The 26734-nt window shown below is 43.6% G+C and overlaps 1 protein-coding gene across 3 annotated transcripts in view; it reads left to right on the forward strand.

Annotated features, from left to right (window-relative positions):
* Window positions 1–26734, forward strand: part of ST3GAL5 (ST3 beta-galactoside alpha-2,3-sialyltransferase 5) — a 61107-nt gene that overhangs the window by 10058 nt on the left and 24315 nt on the right. Inside the window, exons 1-2 of one of the 3 annotated variants that reach the window (XM_069977251.1) lie at window positions 18931–19169; window positions 21632–21768. In XM_069977251.1, coding sequence (XP_069833352.1) covers window positions 21719–21768 — 50 coding nt within the window. In that variant the 5' untranslated portion in view covers window positions 18931–19169; window positions 21632–21718. Of the gene's footprint in view, window positions 1–18930; window positions 19170–21631; window positions 21769–26734 lie in introns of those variants that run through there. The other 2 variants (XM_069977254.1, XM_069977252.1) reach the window with 2 other exon arrangements.

The raw sequence follows: 26734 nt of genomic DNA on the forward strand, positions 1-26734 counted from the left end.
ACAGAAAAGGCCAGTGGAGAGAAGGGTCAAGCGTGATGAATTTCCAAAGCTTTCGGATGGAAAAGCCAAAGCTGTGTATCAGCGGCTCCCCCCTCCTGAATGTTTACATCAGTGATGGAGAACCTTCAGCGAAGCTTTGGCTGTCCAGGCATCATGGGAATTGTAGTTTTGGAACAGCTGGAGGGCCGAAGGTTCCACATCGCTGGTTTATGTGTTAAGCAGTTATTGAGGTGGACACCTTTATAGTATGCACCTATGGATTTATATTCTACCTACAGTATATCAAGGATCTGGGCAAGTGGGACCTTTATCATTCAGTAGGATGTCCCAGGGGGTTCAGAAATGATTTCTCTTCTGTTTTTTGCTCAGAAGTCTCTACATTTCTGAAATTCCCTGAATTAAACGTTGACATTGTCTCCATAGACCAAGGAAGCTATGGATTCGACGTGATCAGCTACATCAACTTGTCAGGAACCTAGAAGTACTTCCATGTGACTGTGATGAAATCCTGAGATCATTTCTTGGACTCGTGGTAGCTGGCGCCACTGCTGGTTCTTATTTGGAAATATTTGCTGGACTATCATCAGACCATTGGATTTGTTGTGGGAACGAAAGCTGAGCTGCTCAAGGGTCCAAGCCCTTCCCATAGAACTGTGCATGACAGCACACTGCAAAACTAAGTATTGGATGCAACGCCTCATTCCATGTGCATTAGAATTGGTTAATTGGATCCAGGTTGTTAGGAGACTGGAACAAATCTCGGCCTTGTATGAAGGCAGGGCTGAAAAATTCCTTAAAATCTGGTCCCCATGGGATGCATTTTATAAACGGTCACACCGTACCTAGTGCTCAGGGCTCCGTGTTGTGAATATTCACCCCTTGTGTGTCTGTCTTGTCTAGTCTTCCCTTCTATCTTTCTATTAGTTTAGGTTTGGTATAAGGGCACAGGAAGAGTTCTGTTCTTGAGTTGTCGTAACACTGGTGACTGATGGACTGGGCGAGCTGCTACAGTGCTCATAAAGGACTGTTGGAAGATGATTACTTAGGACAGCCCGTTCGCCCTCAGTTATGTTGTATGATATATTTAAATGTGTTTGGTTGGATGTGCTACAGCTTACTTTAACCCCCTAATGATGGCGGGCGTACATGTACGCCCCCACCGACTGTACTTAATGCAACGGGTGTACATGTACGCCCTGTCAGGTACCACACTATGAAAATGAGCTCAGGAGCTGAGCTTGCTTCATAGTGGGTGAGGACTGTTCTGGCTGTGATGATAAGGAGGAGGCTGATGTAAAGTGATCTGTACAGCATTACAGCATCAGGTGACACTAGTAGATAAATAGCACCAGACAATAGGAGCTCCCTGTGGAATGACTTTTTCACAGGTCACAGAGTTCGCTAGGTACTCTGTGGTTATCCAGGACTCGAAAAAACAAAATTGATTTCTTCTTGGGTGTGGTATTGCAGCTCTGTTCCATTGAAGTGAATGGAGCCAAGTTATAATAACCCTTTTTTTTTCTTTTTTTTTTTTTTAAATAAATGTATTTTTATTGAAAGTTTTCATTTTTATAACAAAGTTGACATTGACAAAACACCATAGAAGAATTCGGTCAGGTATTTCTAAATCAAACTACCATTAATCGTGTTGTAGTCGTATTGCTGGAGGCTTGTAACTATGGGTACCAAACAGTACAGAAACTGTAACCGTATGAAGCACAGCAAAAAAAAAACCCAAACATCAGAAGCAGAAAAGACATTGACAAAAGAGACTGGGAAAACACGATGGGAGGAGGAAAGGATAAGAAAGGGAAGAGGGGAAAAGAGAGGAGGTAATGTAAACGGTAGCAATCTCTACCAATTCAATGAGACGCAGGAAAAGTGTGGTTATCCCATGGGGACCAAGTACGGTCAAAGGTATCCAAAGTGGTCAAGCGCTCAAGAGATCGTAACTCTTTGATTCTGGTGATCAGGCAGTTAAGAGATGGGGGGGGGGGGGGCAGTTTGCTTCCAAGACCTAGCAATTAGTGACTTGGCCGCTGTCAACATAATCATAAGTAGTTTGGAGGCCTTTTTCCCAAGGATTTTAGGAGGCAAGCTAAGAAGTCAGAGAACAGGATCCGGGGGAACATCCTTCCCAAAGATCCTAGTGGCCAATCCACAGACCTCAGACCAAAAACCCTTGATAAGAGGACAGGTCCAGAAAATGTGGAATAAAGATCCAACCCCCCCCCCCCCCCAGACAGGGCCAACAAAGCGGAGAAATAGAATAATTCAGCTTATGGAGGAGTTCTGGAGTATGGTACCACATCATCATAACTTTGTAGTTAGCTTCCTTAAAAGTTGTACATATTGATGATGTGGCCGCCCTATTCCAGACAATTTTCCAGCATTTTGGAGAAAGTCTTCTACCCAGTGTCTCCTCCCACTTGTCCATATACTTATGCCGAGTAGCAGTATCGCCTGTCGGGGAGTTGAGTGTGTTGTATCTGGCCGAGATAAGCCCACTCGTAGATGTTCCCATACGCACCAGCTGCTCAAAAGCCATGGGCTTAGCGACTGTCAGCGTCCCCAAGCGTCCCCCAGCGTACCTTCATGTAAGAGAAGAGTCCAGTGGAGGCCAGGTCATTTCTCTCCACCAATTTGTCAAAAGGAAGCAATGTGCGGGATAGGGGGTCCACTATATCAGCAAACTGGAAAAGCTTCTTAGAAGACCATGCCCTCACAGTGGAAGAGTCTAAGCCTGGAGGGAAATCTGGGTATAGCAAGAAGGAGTTAAGAGGAGAGATCATAGAGAACAACACAAATCTAGAGGCACAGCTGACCAGATTGAAAGACTGAAGCGCATAGGGCCTAAAAGGGATAGGTGAGAGTAAGAAGGAGGGGAGGAATGCCATAGAAAAAAATTGGGATGAAAAGGAGAAAACCATATTCGTTCTATGTCCACCCACTTTTTATATGCGTGCTATTTAGACCAAGCTACAATTTGTCGCAAGTGTATAGCCCAATAATAATTTTAGACGATCTGGACTGACAGTCCCCCCTGGGTGTTACTGTTAACTGACTTTGGAATACGATGTCTACCGGAGTGCCATATAAATTTAAACATTACACTCTGTATGGTATCCACACTGGCAAAGTTTTAAAACAGTAGAGAAGCTTTGGCAGAACAGTCATTTTAACTGAAGCAATATGACCCAAGAGGGAAATATAATAAGAGGACCATTTAGACATCAAGGACTTAATATCACGAAATAAACGGGAGTAATTAGCTGAGTATAAAGTAGCATAGGTAGGGGTGAGACAAATACCCAAGTATTTAATGGACGCTGTCATCCAGCGGTACAGGAAGTTAGATTTCAGTTGGGACACTGTAGAACCAGGAAGGTTTAAGGACATCGCCTCAGATTTAGACAAGTTAAAGGGGTTATCCAGCGCTACAAAAACATGGCTACTTTCCCCCTACTGTTGTCTCCAGTTTGGGTGGGGTTTTAAAACTCAGTTCCATTGAAGTAAATGGAGCTTAATTGCAAACCACACCTGAACTGGAGACAACAGTAGGGGGAAAAGTGGCCATGTTTTTGCAGCACTGGATAACCCCTTTAACTTTATATCCCGATAGTATTACAAATGTGGTAAGTAGGCTGTGAAGGACAGGAAGAGTAATGATCGGTTCCGACAGGGTGAGGAGAACATCGTCTGCAAATAGCATTATTTTGGACTCCTTTCCCCTTATAGACACACCTCTAACATCCCAATTCTCTCGAATGGCCGCCGTCAGAGGTTCAATGCATAAAATAAAAAGTAGTGGGGAGAGCGGGCAGCCCTGGCGCGTGCCATTCGAAAGGGGGAATGTGTCAGAGAGACAGTAGCCCAGCCGAGTCGCCAAGATCTTAGTAAAGATTTTGAGGTCAGAGTTCAAAAGAGCAATCTTTTTTTTTTCTTCTATTCCTGGATAACCCCTTTAAAATGTTTTGGAGCCAGACAACAACATGATAATAAAACATGAAAATTTACTTTAAATAACACATAAACCAGAACTGTAACGAGATAAAATGACAGAAAATGACACGACTCCTTTGTTTTGTGTAATGACCCAGCATTATGGAGGAGGTGGAGAGGTGATACTTTAAAGATTAACAAGGAACACGTTGGGACTGGTGGATCTGCCAATGGAAAATGCTTAGTAGTGGAAAATGCCCATTGTGCAGCATCCTGGGCGGAGCAGATGTGAAGCTGCTGGATCGGACATTGCTGAGCTGTGCTTATTGCTGAGCCGTACCTTTAAGTATTTAAAGACAAAAATGTTTTCTGCTTCATGACCCTGGGATGTTGTGCTGAGAACGTCTGCTTTACAGGCCAATAATATAACCACAAGCAAACGTCATATAATACATAATAAGACACAGATCACGAGGAGCAGGAAAACCACTGAGCCTCTGCTCAAGATCCAGTTATCAGTACGGTGCACAGTTTCCACCCTCTCGCCTCTATATAAGTTGTATAGATTATTATTGTGACCTATGAGTCTCTTTGTTCCATGGCTTTTTTTTCCCCAGAAAGGGAAGTCCGGAGATTTTTAAAAATTAGTAGCGGGCAGGGGCGGGGGGACATACTAAACAGGTGTTACCTCTCCCCGTGCCCCCGATGTGCCACATTACAGGCTCCAGGATCCTTGTTGGAACTCTTTTTCCCCAAATCAAAACTTGGGGGGAAATGCCCAACCTGGCTAATGGATCGCTTGCTCAGCCAATCAGTAACTGCAGCGGTTTCCTGCCTCAGTCATTGATTGGTTGAACGGGCAATAGATCAGCCAGGTTGTGACGTTGCTAGAGACCGGGATCCCAGAGCCCGGCGGGAGTCCCAAATCCATGAGACAGTGCTTTGGAGGCACAGGGAGAGGTAAGTTAAAGGGGTAGTGCAGTGCTCGACATTTATTCACTAAATAACACACATTACAAAGTTATACAACGTTGTAATTTGTGTTATTTAAAGGGAATCCGTCAGCTCCCGGGCACTACCTAAGGTGTTGACAGTGTGCTGTAGCTGGCAGCCCCCAGTGAGCATGGTGCCTTTTTTGGTAATTTTCCGTGCAGCGGATTATGTACAATCTTATGTCTCCTACTGTCACAGAGTTGTTGTTCGTGCCACACTTGTCATGCATCCTCCTCCCTCTTCATGAATAATCAATGCTGCCCGGCCTCCTGCTTGCTCAGCTGTTAGATTGCAGATCAGTCCTCTGTAGGCAGGTTATGTCTGATAGAATCTCTCCTCCCTAATGTGTTGGAGTTGTGGTCTAGGGGTAACTCACCTGTATAGAGACCTGACAGCTGTTCATTCTCTGGTTCAAATCCCCTGATGGAAATTAAATAGATGTCTTTTTTTCCCTCATTATTGTATAATTTTTAAGGCTATGTTCACACACAGTAATTTTGGTCAGTATTTTGCAACCAAAACCAGAAGTTGATTGAAAACACTGAAAGGCTATGTTCACACACTTGAAATTAAGTGGATGGCTGTCATTTTATGGCAAATAATTACTGTTTTTTAAAAACATGTCCGATATTTGCCATGAAATGACTGCTATCTGCTCAATTTCAATAGTGTGAGAACATAGCCTTTTTGTGTTCTCAATCCACTCCTGGTTTGGGTTGCAAAATACTGAGCAAAAATACTGTGTGTGAACATAGCCTTAAAAATGATACAATAGTGAGAAAAAAAAGACATCTATTTAATTTCCATCAGGGGATTTGAACCAGAGAATGAACTGCTGGCAGGTCTCTAGTTAAGTGAGTAACCCCTAGCCCACAGCTCCAACACCTTACAGAGGAGAGATTCTTTCAGAGATAACCTGCCTACAGAGGACTGATCTGCAATCTGACAGCTGAGCGAGCAGGAGGCTGGGCAGCATTGATTATTCATGAAGAGGGAGGAGGATGCATCCCTTCCCTGTCTTTTCCCCCCTCCACCCCCCACCAGGAAGTGTCCTTACTCACACAGACCTAATTACTGTCGTCACCGTCACCAGGCAGCTCCTTCTTGTGAGGATGAGTCATCAGCAGGAGGGCTGCTCTAGGTCCTGTTACAGCAGCCCCCCCTCCCCACTCCAAGTGATGGCTTGCAGTTGTTCAGCCAATGGGAGCTGAGCAAGCTAAGTCACCTGACAAGCCAGGGGAGGGGGGGGGGGCTGCTGTAACAGGAGAAGGAGTTGAGAGAAGAACTTGGTGACGGTGACGACAGTAATTAGGTCTGTGTGAGTTAGGACACTTCCTGATGGTTGGGTGGAGGGGGGGAAAAGACAGGGAAGGGAGGCAGATAGGTGATTGAAGCATATTACACAGTTGTATAACTTTGTAATGTGCTTCAATTACTGGGAAAAAGTTTTTCATGGCACTTGTCCTTTAAGTCTTCCAGTAATTCCCTATAGAAAACCTCTTCTGCTTTCCAGAAAGAATCCCTCACTTCCTGCAGGACATACAGCAGCTGATGAGTACTGAAAGACTTTGGTGTGTACAGATTATTAGGTGCAAAGCGTAAAATACATAATAGCGGAGCAATTACGAAATGCGCAGCATTAGCGTATCTTTTATTCCCCCGTGTGTATATGTACGCAATTATGAGCATACATGTATTGCGCAGTACGCACAAGGAATGCTAGGCCACAGCGTACAGTCAGCTTAGCAAGATGTCCCAGTGAGCCTCACCTTTTGACCTCGAAAAGCTCAAATACTATGTGAAGATAATGGACAAGATGGACTATGATGGACACCTGGTCACTACAGGGTTATGAAATGAATCCTTAACACTGGATTCTGTCATCCTCCCTACACTGATAATTTCCCAACCTTCTAAGCCCTACTCGGTCAGCTCTCCCTCCCTACACTGACTACCACTGTGAATATTGCTGCCTAATTAAATTCAGATGCTGTCCCTGCTCGTGTCACTCTCCCTACTAAACGGCACAAAAATCAGGAAAGACTGTGAGAAAATTTTCCTCAGCGTCGCGTTTTTATAGCATGTACGTAACGCACGTAATGACGCTAATCGTACAGCCAATCACAGTGATGCCAGTAGTGAACATGGCTACTATATTACCCGATGTGCCCTTCCATCTCCTTACGTTCATTGGCTCTTTCAAATTGGTGGGAGGAAACTTATGCAGTGGTGTACATCGCAAGATAAACGTTCGCATGTTCTAATATGTTCAAAAATTATCGTTATAACCATTCCGATCATCAAACAAATAATTTATGATCGGAGAACACAAACAGTTAGCGTCATGTTCGTACGAACATATGAACATTTGTTCGCTCATCACTACTCAGCTATCTCAGAGAGTGCCATAGAGACTGAATGGATTGGCAGCAGCCATGCTCAGGACCCCCAACCATCTGATACTTTGCTACAATGTGGGAGGAAACCAGAACACCTGGCAAACAGGAAGCCGGAGACATTATAAGATAGGAGAGATAACCGTAATAAACCGTGCGGTGCTGCTGTGAAGATATTGTATGTCAGTAACAGGTGCAGTTATTTGTGACCAGGCCATAACCCAGCCAGGAGACGATGCAGAGCAGTGCAAGGAAAGACCGGGGGCGGTAGAATTTTCCAGTACACACAATGGAGGAGATTTATCAAACATGGTGTAAAGTGAAACTGACTCAGTTGCCCCTAGCAACCAATCAGATTCCACTTTTCATTCCTCACAGACTCTTTGGAAAATGAAAGGTGGAATCTGATTGGTTGCTAGGGGCGACTGAGCCAGTTTCACTTTACACCATGTTTGATAAATCTGCCCCAATGTGTATATAACATGCATTGCAGTGTTTATCTGAATGGGGCTGCAGTACCGGACATGGCCACCAGACAAAAGTGGTGCTCTTTAAAGGGAAAAAGCAAACCCTTTCTTATTTCTTATCTCATACAATACACCTACATCTGGACGGACATCAATTTTGCTATGGATTCTATAGGAGGTTGTGCTAATTTTGCATGTAGACATGTAGGCATGTGCTAATATTCATATAGACATGTGTCTCATGACTAATAGGCTCCATATAGATATGAATGATAAACTTTGCTCTGTAACAATAAGAGCTGCAAACATTATTGAGCGCTCGCTGCCATCACCAGCAGGAGCTGACGTATAGGAATGGACAGATTACATAAATTTCAGCACAGAATTGGTTTTTTGGGACCTCTTTGGTGCAAAATCAGCTTTATCTATAAGTTTCTGTGGGACATCAGCAACATTTATGATGAACATCAACTTAAATAAGGTCAGTATAAACTAGTGACAGAAATGCTTTACAGATCGGTGTATTGCTTACATCATTTTGTTAAGCCGTTCTCCTAATATGCAGGCGAATAGGATTCTTGCCACACCCCTCCCCCGCCCTCCAGCTGCTGATTGACAGTTGACTGACTATACACAGCATGGATAGATGACAGCCAATCAACAGCTGGTGGGTGGAGTTTTCTATTTCTCATGAATATCCAGGACTACTAGGCTCATACACATAATGAAGAGGACTACTTATTGTCCATGTTATTCACGAGGATATCTCTTGATCAGCTGCACAGAACAATGTAAATGATCATTCTGTTCACCTTCAACTTAAGGCCCTATTCCACGGAACGATTATCGTTCGTATTCGGCCAATATCGTCCCGTGGAATAGAGTGCAACGATCAGCTGACATCGTTCATGTCGGCTGATCGTTGCAGTCGCTTTTTTTTCAACATGTTGAAAAACAAGCGACTGATATAGCAGCGATCTGCTGCCGTCGCTCCATTGAATAGGAGCGTCGGCAGCAGACGCTGCTATATCATATGGGCTGCCCGGACGATCAGCGATCACCCGGGCAGCCCCCCTGCAGCTCCCCGCCGCCCCCTCCCGCACTCACCCGCTTGCTGCAGCCGCGCCGAATAGCGGCGGCAGCGAGCGGGGAACGAGGAGCAAACGAGCGCTGAGAGCGCTCGTTTGCTCCTCTAACGACCCGTGTAATAGGCCCATAAGACAATTCTACTTTACATCAGTTTGATAAATCTCCCCCATAGAGTTTATTTAATAGGGAGACCAAAGGAGTTCCCCTTTAAAAAATGCTGATAGGTTTATACAGTGCACATATGTGTGAGATCTGCTTCAGCGCCTGCAGTGTATATTAGCCCTGACTATTGGGTTAACCTGAGATTGAACCATAGGGGTCCCTGTTACTGAGCTGTATATAAATCTGTCCATTCCTATGCCCCATCTCCTGCTGGTGATGGCGGCGAGCGCTCACATGATTGTTAGCATAGCGGGAGGTCACAACTTTCATCTTTACTCTTATCGCTACAGGTCAAAGTTTATCATCCATGTCTATATGGAGCCAATTAGTCATTCTGTTATGTGATGACATCATGCAGACAGTGCCATGACAGCCATAGCTAAATGGGAGGTATGGAGGCACTTAGGCCCTGTGTGTTTGAGGGTGCCCAGATACCCATCCGCCACATGATAGCAGGGAGTATGGTTACAGACCTTGCATTAGGGCCCATGAGTGTTTGCTTTAAAAGTAGATTGCCTTACACAATTGTATGACCAGTGCAACCTACCAGCACCTTTAGCACAACATCCTACAGAATCAGCTCATCGGCTGGTAGGATCTTTTGACCGGTGGAAATATTGATAGTTATTGGTCGCAAATCTCTCTGTATAAACAGGAGTCTTGTGACTGATAACAATAAATGTTAATGGTCACATGCATGATATGTGGCCCAGCTGATCATCACTTGTTTGTAAAAGGAGCCTTAAAGTGATGTTTTAATATGTTATTACTTACGGAACCTTAGACAAATTTCTAATGTACATTAATTATGGGAAATGCACATATAGGGCTATTTCCCTTAATTTAGTAGATCATGGAGCGTTAAAATCTTCTCAAAATTTGTGACGTCACAAATCAGTTGTAATTCTTATGGAGTGTCCAGCAGGGGGTGCACTGTATATAGAATACAATGAGTACCATTGACTTCTATATAAAGTGGGCCCCTGCTGGACACCCTGTTGTCCTTTAACTTTAGTACATCATCTTACAGAATACATGGCAACATTTATGTCGGGGATGTAACCGGTGTAGCCAGGTCATTGTTTTATGACTGTTTGTAGACTGTGTCATATTTACATACAGTCACACCGGTCAAGGTGTGACTCAAAACCTGCACAGTCATTTCAGATAAACTGCAAGCACAAAGTGCGCTCTGAATCCACACACTAGGTGATACCCACTTCTGCATATTACACACACAATGCTACAAGGAGTGTGGTGTCTTGTGGAAGTGCCTACTTGTGAAAAAGTGAGATTACTCTTACTGCATGTAAAGGGGTATATTGCCTCTTATCTGGAAGTGTTTTTTTATTCTGATCTTGGGAATTTTGCGTAAAAGTCAAGACATGGTGCAGATTTCAGAGACTAGACTTAATGAATTTGGTGGAGATCATAGGGACTGGTGGCGATCTCAAGGATTTTGGTTGTATGGAGATAGTAGCGATCTCAAGGATTGTGGTTGTATGGAGATGGAGATCTCAAGGATTGTGGTTGTATGGAGATGATGGTGATCTCAAGGAATGTGGTTGTATGGAGATGGTGGCGATCTCAAGGATTGTGGTTGTATGGAGATGGTGATCACAAGGATTGTGGTTGTATGGAGACGATGGTGATCTCAAGGATTGTGGTTGTATGGAGATAGATGATGGTGATCTCAAGGATTGTGGTTGTATGGAGATGGTGATCACAAGGATTGTGGTTGTATGGAGACGATGGTGATCTCAAGGATTGTGGTTGTATGGAGATGGTGGCGATCTCAAGGATTGTGGTTGTATGGAGATGGTGATCACAAGGATTGTGGTTGTATGGAGATGATGGTGATCTCAAGGAATGTGGTTGTATGGAGATGGTGGCGATCTCAAGGATTGTGGTTGTATGGAGATGATAGTGATCTCAAGGATTGTGGTTGTATGGAGATGATAGTGATCTCAAGGATTGTGGTTGTATGGAGATGATAGTGATCTCAAGGATTGTGGTTGTATGGAGATGATGGTGATCTCAAGGATTGTGGTTGTATGGAGATGATGGTGATCTCAAGGATTGTGGTTGTATGGAGATGGTGGCAACCTCAAGGATTGTGGTTGTATGAAAATGGTGATCTCAAGGGTTGTGGTTGTATGGAGATGGAGGAGACCTCAGGGATTGTGATTGTATTCAGATGGTAGCTGTCTCAAGGATCGTGGCTGCATGGAGATGGTGGTGATCTCCAGGGTTTTGGGTTTATGGACATGACACAGATCTTGGAGACCAAGGTTGTGTAGAAATGTTAGAGATCTTGGCGACTGTGGTTGTATCTGTATGGATATATTAGAGAACTTATGGATCGTGGCTGTATGGATAGGGCGCTTATCTCAGGGACTCTGGTTGTATAGACATATAAAAAGATATTAGAGACTGTGGCTGTAAAGACATAGTCCAGATCCTAGGGAGGGTAGTTAAATGGCCATTGTAGATTTTTTGGGAACTGTGATTATATGGACATAGTGGGGTCTCTGGTTTTATGGACATGGTGTAGCGGTTAGTGCTTTTAGGTTATATAGACATGGTAGTGTTCTCTAGGACTGTGGTTATATGGGCATCATAGAGTTCTTGGAAACTGGTCGTTTAGACATGGTGAAAATGGCAGAGACTGGGGTTGTATGGACATGGTAAGGATCTTTGGGACCATGGTTGTATAAAGATGGTTGAGATCTTAGAGACTGTATTGGCAGTAATGATGGGGACTGCGGTTGTATGGACATGGTCGAGATTTTAGAGGTTATGGTTGTATGGATATGATAGGCATGATGGGGACTACGGTTGTATGTACATGGGGGAGATTTTAGAGGTTATGGTTGTATGGATATGATAGGAATGATTAGGAATGTGGTTTAAAGGAGATTTCAAAGACTGTGGTTGCATGGACATGGTGGTGATCCTGGAGGATATGGTTGTATGGACATCTTGGGAGATATGTAGACATTATAGTTGGTGACAATCTGCCCGACTTTATTCGTCAAACATGGTAAAGATTTTGGGGACTGTGCTTTTATGGATTACGGCACTTGTTTGCTAACATATAAACATGCACGGCAATACCCTGCAACCACAGTCTCTAATATGTTGATTTCCTGACAACCACTAATGTAAGTGCTGCCTCTCATGGCTGGATAAAGCACACTGCAATTTCTTAATCCGAGAGATACTCATAAACAATGGGAAATGATTCATTGACAATTGATACTGGAGGCAGTTTACATAAGGAGACTTCTGGGGCACAGAACTACAGATTAAGTCCCTTATCCCAGGAACAATAGAGAGAGCCTGAATGGGTGCCAACTTCCAGAGAACAGAGAACTCCTGTTCTACGTCCCTTTACAGGCCGTGTTTCACCTGACAATAGGTCTGTTCCTTTTCTTTTATCTGACGGGGTGCATAGGGCAGATCAATGCAGGGGATGAGAAAAATGTGATACAAATCTGTTGTATTGCACACATTAAAGGGGAACTCCTACAATGACATGGTTCCCAGTTCTATCTGTGCACAGGATATACATGTTCCCCAAAATCTTACTGGAACCTCTTAGTTTAGGACATTGCTGGGGACCTCAGTTACATCTGATTGGCAGCTCGTTGTCCTGTGCAATACATTTACTCCCTTTAAGGGGTGAGCCACAAATTATAGCATTTAAGTATCTGATTAAAAGGAGTTCTCTACGATGGTCACTTGTCCTCTAAGTGAATGGAGCAGCAGTCGTGCTGTTTCCCCTAACCTTGGCAGTTCCATAGGTAGTGACTAGAACAGGGGGGCGCCTGCTCAACCGTGGCTCCATTCCCATGGGAGACAAGAGACCCCCTATTCTCATGATCAGTAGGTGTTCTAGTGGTTTATTACCTTTATTCAGACACTTATTACCTACCCAGTGTTTTGATCATATTATAATATCCAGATAGACCCTTTAAGGGGAAGGAAAGTGACAATCAGCAATGTTTGCCAATCATACAGTATAAAGTCCCCTATTCACACTCTCTATTATACCCAGTGGGACATATATAGTTTCTATAGATTGAAAATAGACACAGGTCCATCAAGTTCATCCATTCTGGGATCCATTATACATTGTTCAATACTAGATAATATAAAGCCCTTGATGCCATTTGTCATTAGATATTATTTAGCCCTGAATGTTGTGACTGGATGTGCCGTTACTACCTCTCGGGGCAGGGCGTTCCATAGTCTCACTTCTATAGCTGTAATGAACACTTTTGTGTATTGACGTCTGAACCTACTTCACTTGTAAAGAATGTCCCCTGCCCCTTTGTATGTGGATGAATAAATCATGTATTAGTTCTTTGTATTACCTTCACATATATTTACACATGTTAAAAACCACCTCCAAGGCGTCTGTTTATTGCAAGCTTTCATCCGTCTATTCATTGTTGGATGATCTCATTTATTATTCCAGTCTGCCACCTGAGGAGAGGCAGTATTTCTTTAAAGGGGTTATCCAGGATTAGAAAATGCTACTTTCTTGCAAAAACAGCGTCACCTCTGTCCTCAGGTTGTGGTTGGTATTACAGTTCACCTCCATTCACTTCAATGGAACTCAGCTGCAAAATTCTCACCTATACTGAGGACTGGACTGATGCTGTTTTTGGAAGAAAGTGGAAAATGTTTATCTAGCAGACTGTGGTGATGGGGAAACAGTTGTCGGGTTAGGCTATGTTCACACTGCATTTTTGCAATCTGTTTTTTTTCATCCTTTTTTTTGCAAAAAACGAATGAAAAACACGGATGCATTTGTGTGCATCCGTTTTTCCATTGACTACCATTGTAAGAAAAAACAGAACAAAACTGATCCGTTTTTTTTTTGACGGACACAAAAATGTAGCTGACATTACTTTTGTGTCCGTTAAAAAAAACGGATCCGTTTTTTTTTTTTTACAATGGACGTCAACGGAAAAATGGATCAAAACAGATGCACACAAATGCTTGTTAATGTATGTTTAATAACTAGAATGTATATGCAGTAACAGGATTAATCTGGTCCAGCTGTGTTACTTTACAGTTACACAAGTTATTATAAAAAAAAATTATATAGCAGCAACATATAGCAGAACACTCATATATGTCCTCTATGGGGTTCACAATCTAAATTCCAAATAACCTATGAACCTCTCAATCGAAGTGTTAAAGGCCACCCCCACCAGCCCGATAGCAATATACAACCTCCATACAGATGTTGCTCTTTGTCAGATTCGAGCCAAGGACTCCAGGTTTGCAGGTGAACAGTGCTGGCCATAGAGCTGCTATGCTGCTCCCTGCCTCCCTACTTTTTTGACATGGACAGAGGTGGCAGCAGAGAGCACTGTTTCAGACTGGAAAAAATACACCACTTCATGCAGGACATACAGCAGCTGATAAGCACTGGAAGACTGGAGATTTTTAAATAGAAGTAAATTACAAATCTATATAACTTTCTGAAACTAGTACCCCTTTAATTGTATATTCTAATGCTTTGATGGTAATACTGGACAACTCCCATAAAAGATATATGTGTATATAATATATGTGAGGTTTGGCATGCTTTCTGGATATATTTTACCTTTAAAGAAGCAGTTCTAGGAAATGTTTCACTTGCAGACAGACTCTTTGGAAAATGAAAAGTGGAATCTGATTGGTTGCTAGGGGCAACTGAGCCAGTGTCACTTTACACCATGTTTGATAAATCTCCCCCTATGTTTTTAGGCCCGGCTAATGGCAACCTGTAAGGATTCATGGCATCTGTATAAACAGTCCTATTTTCTTCCGGGTCAGACATGTTTTAGTGCTGTAACTTAGGCCCAATATTTTTTTTTTTATCAATGGTTCTTTTTATCTAATTGCATTGGGAGTAAAAATTTGATGGAATGGTTCCAATGTTAGGAATGTTGAGGAATTGCCTTATGAGTAATTCCCCCAAAGGTTTATCCAGGATTAGAAAAAACTTTCTTAGAAAAACAGCGCCACCCCTGTCCTCAGTTTGTGTGTGGTATTTCAACTGAAAAACCCAGACCCAACCTGAGGACGAGTCACTTCCACTCTGTGAAATGCTATCCTAGGACACGCAGTCTAATAGACATTGGGCAAGCAAATGAGAGGTCCATGCCTTAAAGGGGTATGCCAGCGGAAATCTTTTTCTTTCAAATCAACTGTTTTCAGAAAGTTATATAGATTTGTAATTTACTTCTATTTAAAAATCTCCAGTCTTCCTATACTTATCATCTGCTATATGACCTGCAGGAGATGTTTTCTTTTGACTCTGACACAGTGCTCTCTGCTGACATCTCTGTCCGAGACAGGAACTGCTTTCTTGCTCTGGAAAGTTTCTGTCTCAGACAGCAGAGAGCACTGTGTCAGATTGTAAAAAGATTATTTAAAAGATTAAAAAGAAATTTCAAATCTATATAACTTTATAAATCAGCATAGTTACCAACAGTCCCGATCCTGAGGAGACAGCCTCGGCAAAACCATGTCCCGGGTATGTCCCGGGAAGCTCCGCCCCATTGTGGAAAGCCCCACCCCCTTCCAGTGCAAGTGATGTCACTCATGCAGAGCAGGGAGAGGAGTCCATGGGGGACTTGAGGAACCATACTGGTGAGGTAAGTATACCTTTTATTTAGTTTTAAATACAGATGAAGGGACAAGAGGATGCTGAAGGGTGTACTGGTATGATGATGAAGGGACAGGAGGAGGATGAAGGTGGAAGTAGTATGATGATGGAGGGGCAGGAGGATGAGAGGGGTAGTACTATAATTATAGAAGGGCAGGAGGATGAAGGTGGTAGTAGTATAATGATGGAGGGCCAGGAGGATGAGAGAGGTAGTACTATGATGATGGAAGGGCAGGAGGATGAAGGGGGGTAGTAGTATGATGATGGAGGGGGAAGGAGGATTAGAGGGGTAGTACTATGATGATGGAAGGGCAGGAGGATGAAGGGGGTAGTAGTATGATGATGGAGTAGCAGTAGGATGAAGGGGTAGTATGATAATATGGGGTGCAGCTGCATCATATGGGTACAAACTACCACTGTATGTACAGTCAGTAAGTAGAATGCTATCTCTGAGTCTCAGCCTGCTCTGAGTGGGGTGTGTAATATACTGGGGACCTAATACTGGGTTGTGTAATATACTGGGGACCTAATACTGGGGTGTGTAATATACTGGGGACCTAATACCGGGGTGTGTAATATACTGGGGACCTAATACTGGGGTGTGTAATATACTGGGGACCTAATACCGGGGTGTGTAATATACTGGGGACCTAATACCGGGGTGTGTAATATACTGGGGACCTAATGCTGGGGTGTGTAATATACTGGGGACCTAATACTGGGGTGTGTAATATACTAGGGACCTAATACTGGGGTGTGTAATGCTCCTTTTTTGTTGTTTTGACTGTAAATTCTAACTGGAAATTTTTAAAACCACACCCATGATAGGCCACACCCCACCAAGGCCACATCCACAATAAACCACACCCCTTTTTACCACTAAAGGGTCCCTGGAAAAAAAACTATGAATCAAGCTGATTTAAAAGAAAAAGAATTTCGCTGGACAACCCTTTTAATTCTCTTGGATAGAATTTGGGACCAACATGAAAGTAGAACATAGCATAAGGAACATTGCCGGGTTTCTGAGGTTCCTATTGCAAAATGCACCCTGGCCACTACTTATGCAAAATTCACTATATCCAGTCCCATTCACTTACCTGCAGCATGCTGCTAATCCCCTGTACTGCTGGGTGGCCAGGAGCCGCTGTGCTGGAAATAACAGTGAATGGGCCACACAGCTGTGATCCCTTCGTTTTTAGGATCATAAAACTAAGTCCTCACCAGTCATAAAGTTATAGATGTGCTCTAGCTGTATGCCATCAGCTTATGAGAATCAGAATATTCATTTAAAGCGGTAGTTCACAATTTTTTTTCTCACCAATGAACTGGTGGCAGAAAGTGCCAGAGATTTATAATTTACTTCTATTAAAAAAAATCTCAAGTCTTCCAGTACTAAGCAGCTGCTTTATGTCCTGCATGAAGTGGTGTGTTCTTTCCAGTCTTACACAGTGCTCTCTGCTGCCACCTCTGTCCATGTCAGGAACTGTCCAGAGCAGTAGCAAATCCCCATAAAAAACCTCCCCTGTTCTCCAGACTGGAAAGAATACACCACTTTCTGCAGGACATACAGCAGCTGATAAGTACTGGGAGAGGAGATTTTTTAATAGAAGTAAACTAGAAATCTCTGGCAGTTTCTGTTACCAGTTGATTTGAAAGAAAAACATTATTGGTGATCAAGCCCTTTAAGTCGTCTCTATTCAATCTGCATGGACAATCTGCCTAGTCAGGCTGCATAACCATATGCTTCCAGATATATTTAATACAGATGTAGCACCCACCATTTAGCTATGGCTAGCTGGTATGGTGTAGAGCCCATGCGAGGGTCCCGCGTCATTCTGTACTGTCTCTCTGGGCGTTACATTGCATAGATCCTGTGCAGGCTGCAGGACTCCAGACCCCAGCCCTGGCCCCTTACTGTTACTATTTGTAAGAGGCCGGGGTTGGGGTCTGGATTACCATGGCTGCCGCGGCTCAATGGCCTCAAGCTGTGGCAGCTCTAGTAATCCAAGCCCCAACCCCGGCCTCTTACTATATTGTATTGTACGCTGAGTCTGGGGTCTGGGTCAGTGTACTGAATTTACAGTACGTTCCACCGATAGCAATGAAACAGCATAGTGCATCGCCAATATTGAATTTTTAACTAACTCACTGAAAGGGATTTAAAAAAACAAAAAAAATTGCTACTTTTTTTTTCAAAAACAGCGCCACTCCTTTGCTTAGGTAGTCTGTAGTATTACAGCTCTCAGTGGAACTATGCTGCAGGGACAAGTGTGGTGCTGTCTCTGTGTTTGTAGTCATGTAACGGACGTTACTACCATTGTATGTGAATGAAGGATAAGTCGGTTAGGGTCCTATTACACGGAGCAATCTTTAACGATTAACGACTAACGATAAACGACCGCAAAGGAGATTGTTTATCGTTAACCTGAAATCGTTCACCATATTACACAGAACGATGGTCGTTAGATACGATCGTTACTACAATCGTTATTGTGATCATAGGGCCCTATTCCACCGGACGATTATGGTTTGCATAATCGTTAACGATTAACGATCTTAAACGACTGCTATTGCGAAAGACCTGAAAATGTTCACTCATTTCCATGAAGCGATAATTGTTACTTATGATCGTATTTGCGATCGTTTTTTCTTCCCTATTGCGTTCGTATCTACAGCGAACGACCGAACGACGTCTTATTCAATGCGAACGATTTGCGAACGTTTTGCGAACGAGCAACGATAAAAATAGGTCCAGGTCTTATAAAGCGATCAACGATTTCTCGTTCGGACGTTAATCGTTAACTGCATTTCAACCTAACGATTATTGTTTAGATTCAAACGATTTAACGATAATCTGAACGATAATCGTCCGGTGGAATAGGGGCCTTACTCTCTGTATATACTAAGAAAAGCTGAGCTATAAAGGTGGATGAAGCCAACTAAAGATGACATCAGCATGTATATGTATGACCTCATACAGTCAGATACATTTGGGGACTCCTTAGTGCCAGGTATTGATGTAAATGGGACAGCCTTTGTACAGCGCTGCAGAATATGTCGGCGCTATATATAAATATTCTAAATCTGTCTATAGATGTGTGATGAGCGCAGTCACAGCTGGCAGAGCAGTAACAGGAACGTCCTGCCTCCCATGCTGGCCTCTCTCCACCTCTCCTCTCCTCTTACAATCATCTGATCCTCCTCATGAGGATCACACAGCGGCAGTGGATGTGGAGCGAGGCGGAGCGGTGGAGCCACATGCCTCCCAGCAACTATGCAGAGGGGGGGTCAGCCACTACTAGGTGAATGCTGAAACTTTCCCTCACCATGGAGAAATGTTCAGCCAGGACAATGTGCCATTGTTTCCATTCATCCCAGAAATTCTGCCCTCCGTGTACCACTTCTTCTTCTTCTTCACTCAGCACGGATCCTGGCATCGTATCCGTTAAGGTAACGCGTTTCGGTGCCAGCCTCTGGGATTTCTGTTTGGTTTCCTCAGTATGCATGTGATGGTGGCGGAACAGATAGGAGGTGAAGAACATAGAGGTGACTGCTGACTCCTTCATCACCAGGGGGATGTTTTATTCATGCTGTGACTGTGCCCTTCTAGCGACAGATATAAGAGAGCGCAGGGGTGACCGGTCGCTCTTAGAAAGTTCTGCACTGCAGCATCTTGAGGATTGGAAACTATTGTGTTCTGGAAACTTTGCCTTCTGGGTCATTGTTGGTCTGCGGCGAGCTTTAATATGAACATGTGGAAATAAGATGTAGCAGAGTTGAGTGTGTTGGACACAGCCGGCTGAATGTGTTGGACACAGCCGGATGAATGTGTTGGACACAGCAGAGCTGAGTGTGTTGGACACAGCAGAGCTGAGTGTGTTGGACACAGCAGAGCTGAGTGTGTTGGACACAGCAGAGCTGAGTGTGTTGGGCACAGCAGAGCTGAGTGTGTTGGGCACAGCAGAGCTGAGTGTGTTGGGCACAGCCAGATGAATGTGTTGGACACAGCAGAGCTGAGTGTGTTGGACACAGCCGGATGAATGTGTTGGACACAGCAGAGCTGAGTGTGTTGGGCACAGCCAGATGAATGTGTTGGACACAGCCGGATTAATGTGTTGGACACAGCAGAGCTGAGTGTGTTGGACACAGCCAGCTGAGTGTGTTGGACACAGCCGGCTGAGTGTGTTGGACACAGCCGAGCTGAGTATGTTGGACACAGCCGAGCTGAGTATGTTGGACACAGCCGAGCTGAGTATGTTGGACACAGCCGAGCTGAGTATGTTGAAAACGGCCAAGCTGAGTGTGTTGGACGCAGCCGGATGAATGCGTTGGACGCAGCCGGCTGAGTATGTTGGACGCAGCCGGGCTGAGTGTGTTGGACACAGCCGAGCTGAGTGTGTTGGATACAGCCGGGCTGAGTGTGTTGGACACGGCCGGGCTTAGTGTGTTGGACACGGCCGGGCTGAGTGTGTTGGACACGGCCGGGCTGAGTGTGTTGGACACGGCCGGGCTGAGTGTGTTGGACACAACCGAGCCGAGTGTGTTGGACACAGCTGAGCCGAGTGTGTTAGACACAGCCGGGCTGAGTGTGTTGGACACGGCCGGGCTTAGTGTGTTGGACACGGCCGGGCTGAGTGTGTTGGACACAGCCGGGCTGAGTGTGTTGGACACAGCAGAGCTGAGTATGTTGGACGCAGTACAGCTGAGTGTGTTGGACACAGCCGGGCTGAGAGTACTGGACACAGCCGAGTTGAGTGTGTTGGACACAGCAGAGCTGAGTATGTTGGACGCAGTACAGCTGAGTGTGTTGGACACAGCCGGGCTGAGAGTACTGGACACAGCCAGGCTGAGTGTAGTTCTCTGTCTTTCTTGATGTCATTATTATCGATTAGAGATGAGCGAACCGGGTTCGGGTTTGAGTCGATCCGAACCCAAACTTTCGCCATTTGATTAGCGGTGGCTGCTGAACTTGGACAAAGCTCTAAGGTTGTCTGGAAAACATGGATATAGCCAATGACTATATCCATGTTTTCCACAGAGCCTTAGGGCTTTATCCAACTTCAGCAGCCACCGCTAATCAAATGGCGAAAGTTTGGGTTCGGATCGACTCAAACCCGAACCCGGTTCGCTCATCTCTATTATCGATGTAAAGAATAACAATACTTTTCCAGCCATAAACACCATGGTGGAACCCAGCAGTTCTTTTATAAGACTGGGTTCACGCTGCGTTTTTTGAAATCCGCTCAGTGTATACATTTTTAATTGGTTACTTTTACCAGACAGAAAAACATAGTCGACACCGCAAAAAAAAAACGCATCCGTTTTGATCCGTTTTTTCTTTAAAATGGACGTCAATGGAAAAACGGATCCAAACGGATGACACACAATTGCGTCTGTTTTTTTGCATCCGTTTTTTTCCAGAAAACGTATACGTTCAACGGATTGCAAAAACGCAGTGTGAACCCGGCCTCAGTCCGGACATTCTGCGGTCATTGTTTTGTTGAATTTCAGGTGTGAACAAAGGCTTTAAATAGATGCAGAAGAGTCAAACTTTGCTGTAGCGGAGACGAGTTAGTCATTCGGCACAACCCATGTTAATATCAGAGCTTAAATCATCTGCAAAGTGTTAAGTGACAAATCCATTACTATTCAGTGCTCTCGTACACGCTACAACCATAAACAGCCACTGCTCCTCTTATCCCCTCCAGCTCTTATGGGACTTGTGATAACGCAGAAGCAGGGAGTGCCTATTATGCAATGAGGGCAGATGAAGCGATAAATGTACCATAGTTCATTTGCCCGGTTAACCCTGTCATGCTGCCGGGTTTCAGAGAATACTTGGATTTTCATGTCTTTGGGTGATACTTGCCAAGGTTACGTCTCTCATAATCTGTACTATGTGCCGCCTGCAGGTCTGCTGTGTAAGCGTGGAAGAACGTACGCTGTCCTCCGAGCTGTGACCTCCAACCTGACTGTGATGTCCATCAGAGGGACGGAAAATGATGATGAAAAGGCCGACCTGTAAATGCTGCTGCAGGGTCTTATTCAGGTCAGTTCTCTTATTAACATGAATTGTTAATTCCAAGGGACGATTATCGTTCGCATAATCGATAACAATAAACGATCTCAAAGACGAAAGACCTGAAATCGTTCACCCACTTACATGAAACGATAATCGTTACTTATGATCATTCTTGCGGTCGTCTTGTCAACGCTATTGTGTTCGTCACTAATGCGAACGACCGAACGATGTCTTATTAAATGTGAACGGTTTGCGAACGAGCAACAATAAAAATAGGTCCAGGTCTTATTAAGCGATCAACGATTTCTCGTTCGGCCGTTAATCGTTAACTGCTATTCAACTGAACGATTATCGCTTAGATTCGAACGACTTAACGATAATCTGAACGATAATCGTCCTGTGGAATAGGGCCGTAAGAGGTCATGGTCATGATGTGTCTCATATATTATAGCTTGCAATAATCTTGGTGCTTGAAGCAGTAACATGTTAAAGCCTTTATATCATTAAAATTAGAAATTAGGGATATAAAGTTCTAAAAGCCCTAGAATGAAACAAATCGGGGATCCTGGGCCTCTTGATCCTCCCCATGTTGTGCTAAAAGGGGTTTGGTTTTTGTTTGGTGTCCATTCCAGACATAGTGGCGGGGGGGTTTCTGCTTCTTAGGACCCTATTACACGGGACGATTATTGTGCGAAAAATCACAATCTTGTTCGAATTTAAACGATAATTGTTCTGTGTAATTGCAGGCAAAGATCAAAAAATCGTTCGTATGCTGCTGCGTTTACACGAAGTGATAATTCGCCCAATTGATCATTTAACGATTTTGAAGCAATGATTTGGTTTTTATAACGATCAGCACTGAGACGAATAAATCGTTAGAAAATTCATAGCAAAAATCGTTTTTAAGATCGCTTAAGCCCATCTCACACATAGGGTGAATCTGTGAAAGACTGTTTACACGAAGCGATCTGCGAATTTTTAGCAAACGACGATTTGAGAACATGTTGGAAGATTAAGCTGTGTTTACACGATTTACAGCGAACGATTAACGCTAATTTTAGGTTCAGATCTGAATCAGTGACATACGAACGATTTTTCGATCGTTGCCTGCAATTACAGAGAACGATTATTTAAATTCGAACGATATAACGATTTTTCACTTAATAATCGTCCCGTGTAGTAGGGCCCTTAGTCATACATCTAAGCCCCACCCCTTTGCCCATAGGTGCCAATAACATGCCCCATACAATGGATTGGCCCATAGGTGCCAGTCCCATGCCCCATACAATGTATTGGCCCATAGGTGCCAGTCACATGCCCCATACAATGGATTGGCCCATAGGTGCCAGTCACATGCCCCATACACTGGACTTTTTTTTAGCATAATCATTGCATAATGGTAAGTTTTTGCAACTTTTGGCTACTCTTACATTTGTCAGATCTCTGCTTCTTCTTTGTGGGATTCTGAATGTCAACTAAGAACTAAAAGCTCTGACTGCTGAAGCCTTGGTTCCACAATGCTTATTCCTACATAACATTGCTAGCACAAGTCTCTTGCAGAGTCAGCTCCTCTAAGCAGGGAAATGTGCGAGCTTTGCAGCTGCAGCCGTCACCGAGCGCCTGATGTGATGAAACGCTCGCTTTTTGAGGATTGAAATCTTGCATTTCTTCTCTAAATACCTTGACGGTGATGAAACAGAAATAGAATCCTGCAGGGGGCAGTCTGGAGTCAATTGGTTTAACCCTCTGTAGGAAAGCAATACAGCCGGTAAAGGGATCTTTATCTGAAACATAAATGCAGATTATTATATCAAATGGAAAATCCATTAAAAACATGAAAAATTGTGATGGACATTTGTACAGCATTACAGTTTATATTGGCACTATACAGGTAACTGAATACAGGGCTTATATATACTTTGACTTTTCATTGTTAATATCAGGCATGACTAGACCTGCATGACCTTAGTTTAGAGTGTAGTGTAGAGCTCTACAAAGAACGTCTCACATTCTCTGATTTCACTGGATACAGTATTACTATGTTCACACTACATATATTTCAGTCAGTATTGTGGTCCTCATATTGCAACCAAAACCAGGAGTGGATTAAAAACACAGAAAGGATCTGGTCACACAATGGTGAGATGGCCGCCATTTAATGGCAAATATTTGCTGTTATTTTAGAACAATGTCTGTTGTATTAAAATAATGGCCGTTATTTACTGTTATATGGCGGCCATCCACTCAATTTCAACATTGTGTGAACAGATCCTTTCTGTGTTTTTAATCCACTCCTGGTTTTGGTTGCAATATGAGGACCACAATACTGACTGAAATATACGTAGTGTGAACCCAGTAATAAGCCTATGTTCCCACACAGTATTTTGTTCAGCATTTTGCAACCAAAACAAGAAGTGGATTGAAAACGCAGAAAGGCTATGTTCACACACTGTTAAAATTGAGTTGATGGCTGTCATTTAATGGCAAGCAACGTCCGTTATTTCAAAACAATGACAATTGTTTTAAAATAACGGCCGTTATTTGCCAACAAATGGCGGCCATACATTAAATTTTAACAGTGTGTGAACATAGCCTTTCTGCGTTTTCAATCCACTTCTGGTTGCAAAATACTGAGCAAAAAATAGCCTAATCCTTTATATCCCCAGTAGTGGCTCTGCAGGGGAACTCAATGCTTTCCGCCAGGCATACCCCATTAACAATTCAACTAAGCTTATTGCGGCAGGAAATCCTGCATTTAGCTTATTGTCAGAATGCGTTTCTAACAAAACCACCTTTTTTTTCAAGTGAAAAAACGCCAGTAAAAAAGATCATTATCAGTAATCACGGTTGTTCTTATCAAGTAACCTCCATTATTATAAAGAAAAAAAACTGCAGTTTCTTCTCTTTAAAAAAACAGTGTGTGAATATAGCGAAAGGGGTTGTCTGGTTAAAGCTACTTTCATTGACCCTGAATTCTGAGTTAGGCTATGTTCACACAACGTCAAAAATAGAGAAGAGGCGTCCGATTTTGATATTTAAAAAAACGTCCGATATTGCCGCGATTTAACTGACGGCAAAGGCAATGCATTGAAGTCAATGGAAAGATGGAAGTCCAATGCACACAATGTATTAATTATCGGACGTTTTTACCGCGGACGGCAAAATATTGAACATGATCAATATTTTTGCTCGTCTTTTGCAAACAGCGGACGTTTTTTATTAGTAGTTCACACTTTTTCCTTTTTCCACCGTTCTTTCTCCGTTTTACTAATAAGTTCAATGGACTTTTCAATTAAGCCGCACCCAAAGTCCAATTAGTAATCCCAAACTAGAATAATGTACAAACACCAGTCATTGCACTAAGGGAAGGTCAGGCTGCTAAATGACGTCCGTTATTTTGACTCAAAATGACGGACGTAATTTTTAATGGAGCTGAAAAAACGTTGTGTGAACATAGCCTTAATAGATGGGAGTTAGTGGTTTAGCATCCTCTTCTTTAAGCCAGAATGTTTAGGGTATATTCACACGGGCGGGCTCGCAGCGAGATTCTCGCTGCGAGCCCGGCAGGTCCTGTCAGTTCCCATAAACTACATACTTGCTGCGGTCTAAACGACCGCAGCGAGTATGTAATTATACCGCGCTTAACCCCTTCTACTCCCGCCGGCTCCCCTGCTGTAAGCAGCATACATTACCTGTCCTCGCTGCACGGGTTCGGCGTCCTGCTCTCCCGTCTGGCCAATTAGTGTGTTGCCCAGCCGCAGCCACTGATTGGCCGGGCGGGAGAGCAGGACGCCGGACCCGTGCAGCGAGGACAGGTAATGTATGCTGCTTACAGCGGGGGAGCCGGCGGGAGTAGAAGGGGTTAAGCGCGGTATAATTGCATACTCGCTGCGGTCGTTTAGACCGCAGCAAGTATGTAGTTTATGAGAACTGACAGGACCTGCCGGGCGCGCAGCGAGAATATCGCTGCGAGCCCGCCCGTGTGAATATACCCTTACAAAGAGCGTCTCCTGCTTTGGAGAACCTGTCCTGTCCTGTGTTACTCAGACAAACCATTCATTTTAGTGGGTACCTGTAATACCTAATTTCCCCTGTGGCGGTGCTGCAGGGAACACTTATTGCCAAGTTTCTTCAAACATTATAGCCGATCACTGGATCGATGTCAAGGGACCCTTCTTAGGACTCGTTCACACAGAGCAAAAGCAGCTGAATTTCTGCGCTGAAATTTCAGCCGTTAAATGAATTCTCCAAAGCATACATCCCTATCAAGTTTTGTTGACCATGTACTTATCATGTGTGTACAATTTTTCTTTTTGTTAACAATGGGCGGAATCCTTTCGGACACCATGTATAAATTTCTGGTTATAAAGACGAATGTTCTCCGAATTACATGTGGATAAGAAAAGCTGCATGACTATATTGGTCCCCGTTAACTTTTGACATTTGACTGTTCCCAATTGCACCTGCACTGCGGCTGGGTTCACACTACGTATATTTCAGTCAGTATTGTGGTCCTCATATTGCAACCAAAACCAGGAGTGGATTAAAAACACAGAAAGGATCTGTTCACACAATGTTGAAATTGAGTGGATGGCCGCCATTTAATGGCAAATATTTGCTGTCATTTAAAACAACGGCTGTTGTATTGAAATAATGGCAGTCTATTACTGTTATATGGCGGCCATCCACTCAATTTCAACATTGTGTGAACAGATCCTTTCTGTGTTTTTAATCCACTCCTGGTTTTGGTTGCAATATGAGGACCACAATACTGACTGAAATATATGTAGTGTGAACCCAGCCTAACCTGCAACCTCACAGCCCAGTGTTACAGTGCAACTGCTGCACCACTTCAAAAACAGGTACGGCAAGTGCCGCCATGTTATATCTAGGTGACCTTTTAACTGTTAGTCTACCACAGAGGTCAGGGTTGCTCATATTTGTACTGAAACTACTTCTTATTCCACTAATGCTACAGCCAAAGTCTTATCAT

The sequence above is a fragment of the Dendropsophus ebraccatus genome, chromosome 7, assembly GCF_027789765.1.
Source record: "Dendropsophus ebraccatus isolate aDenEbr1 chromosome 7, aDenEbr1.pat, whole genome shotgun sequence".
Lineage (NCBI taxonomy): Eukaryota > Metazoa > Chordata > Amphibia > Anura > Hylidae > Dendropsophus > Dendropsophus ebraccatus.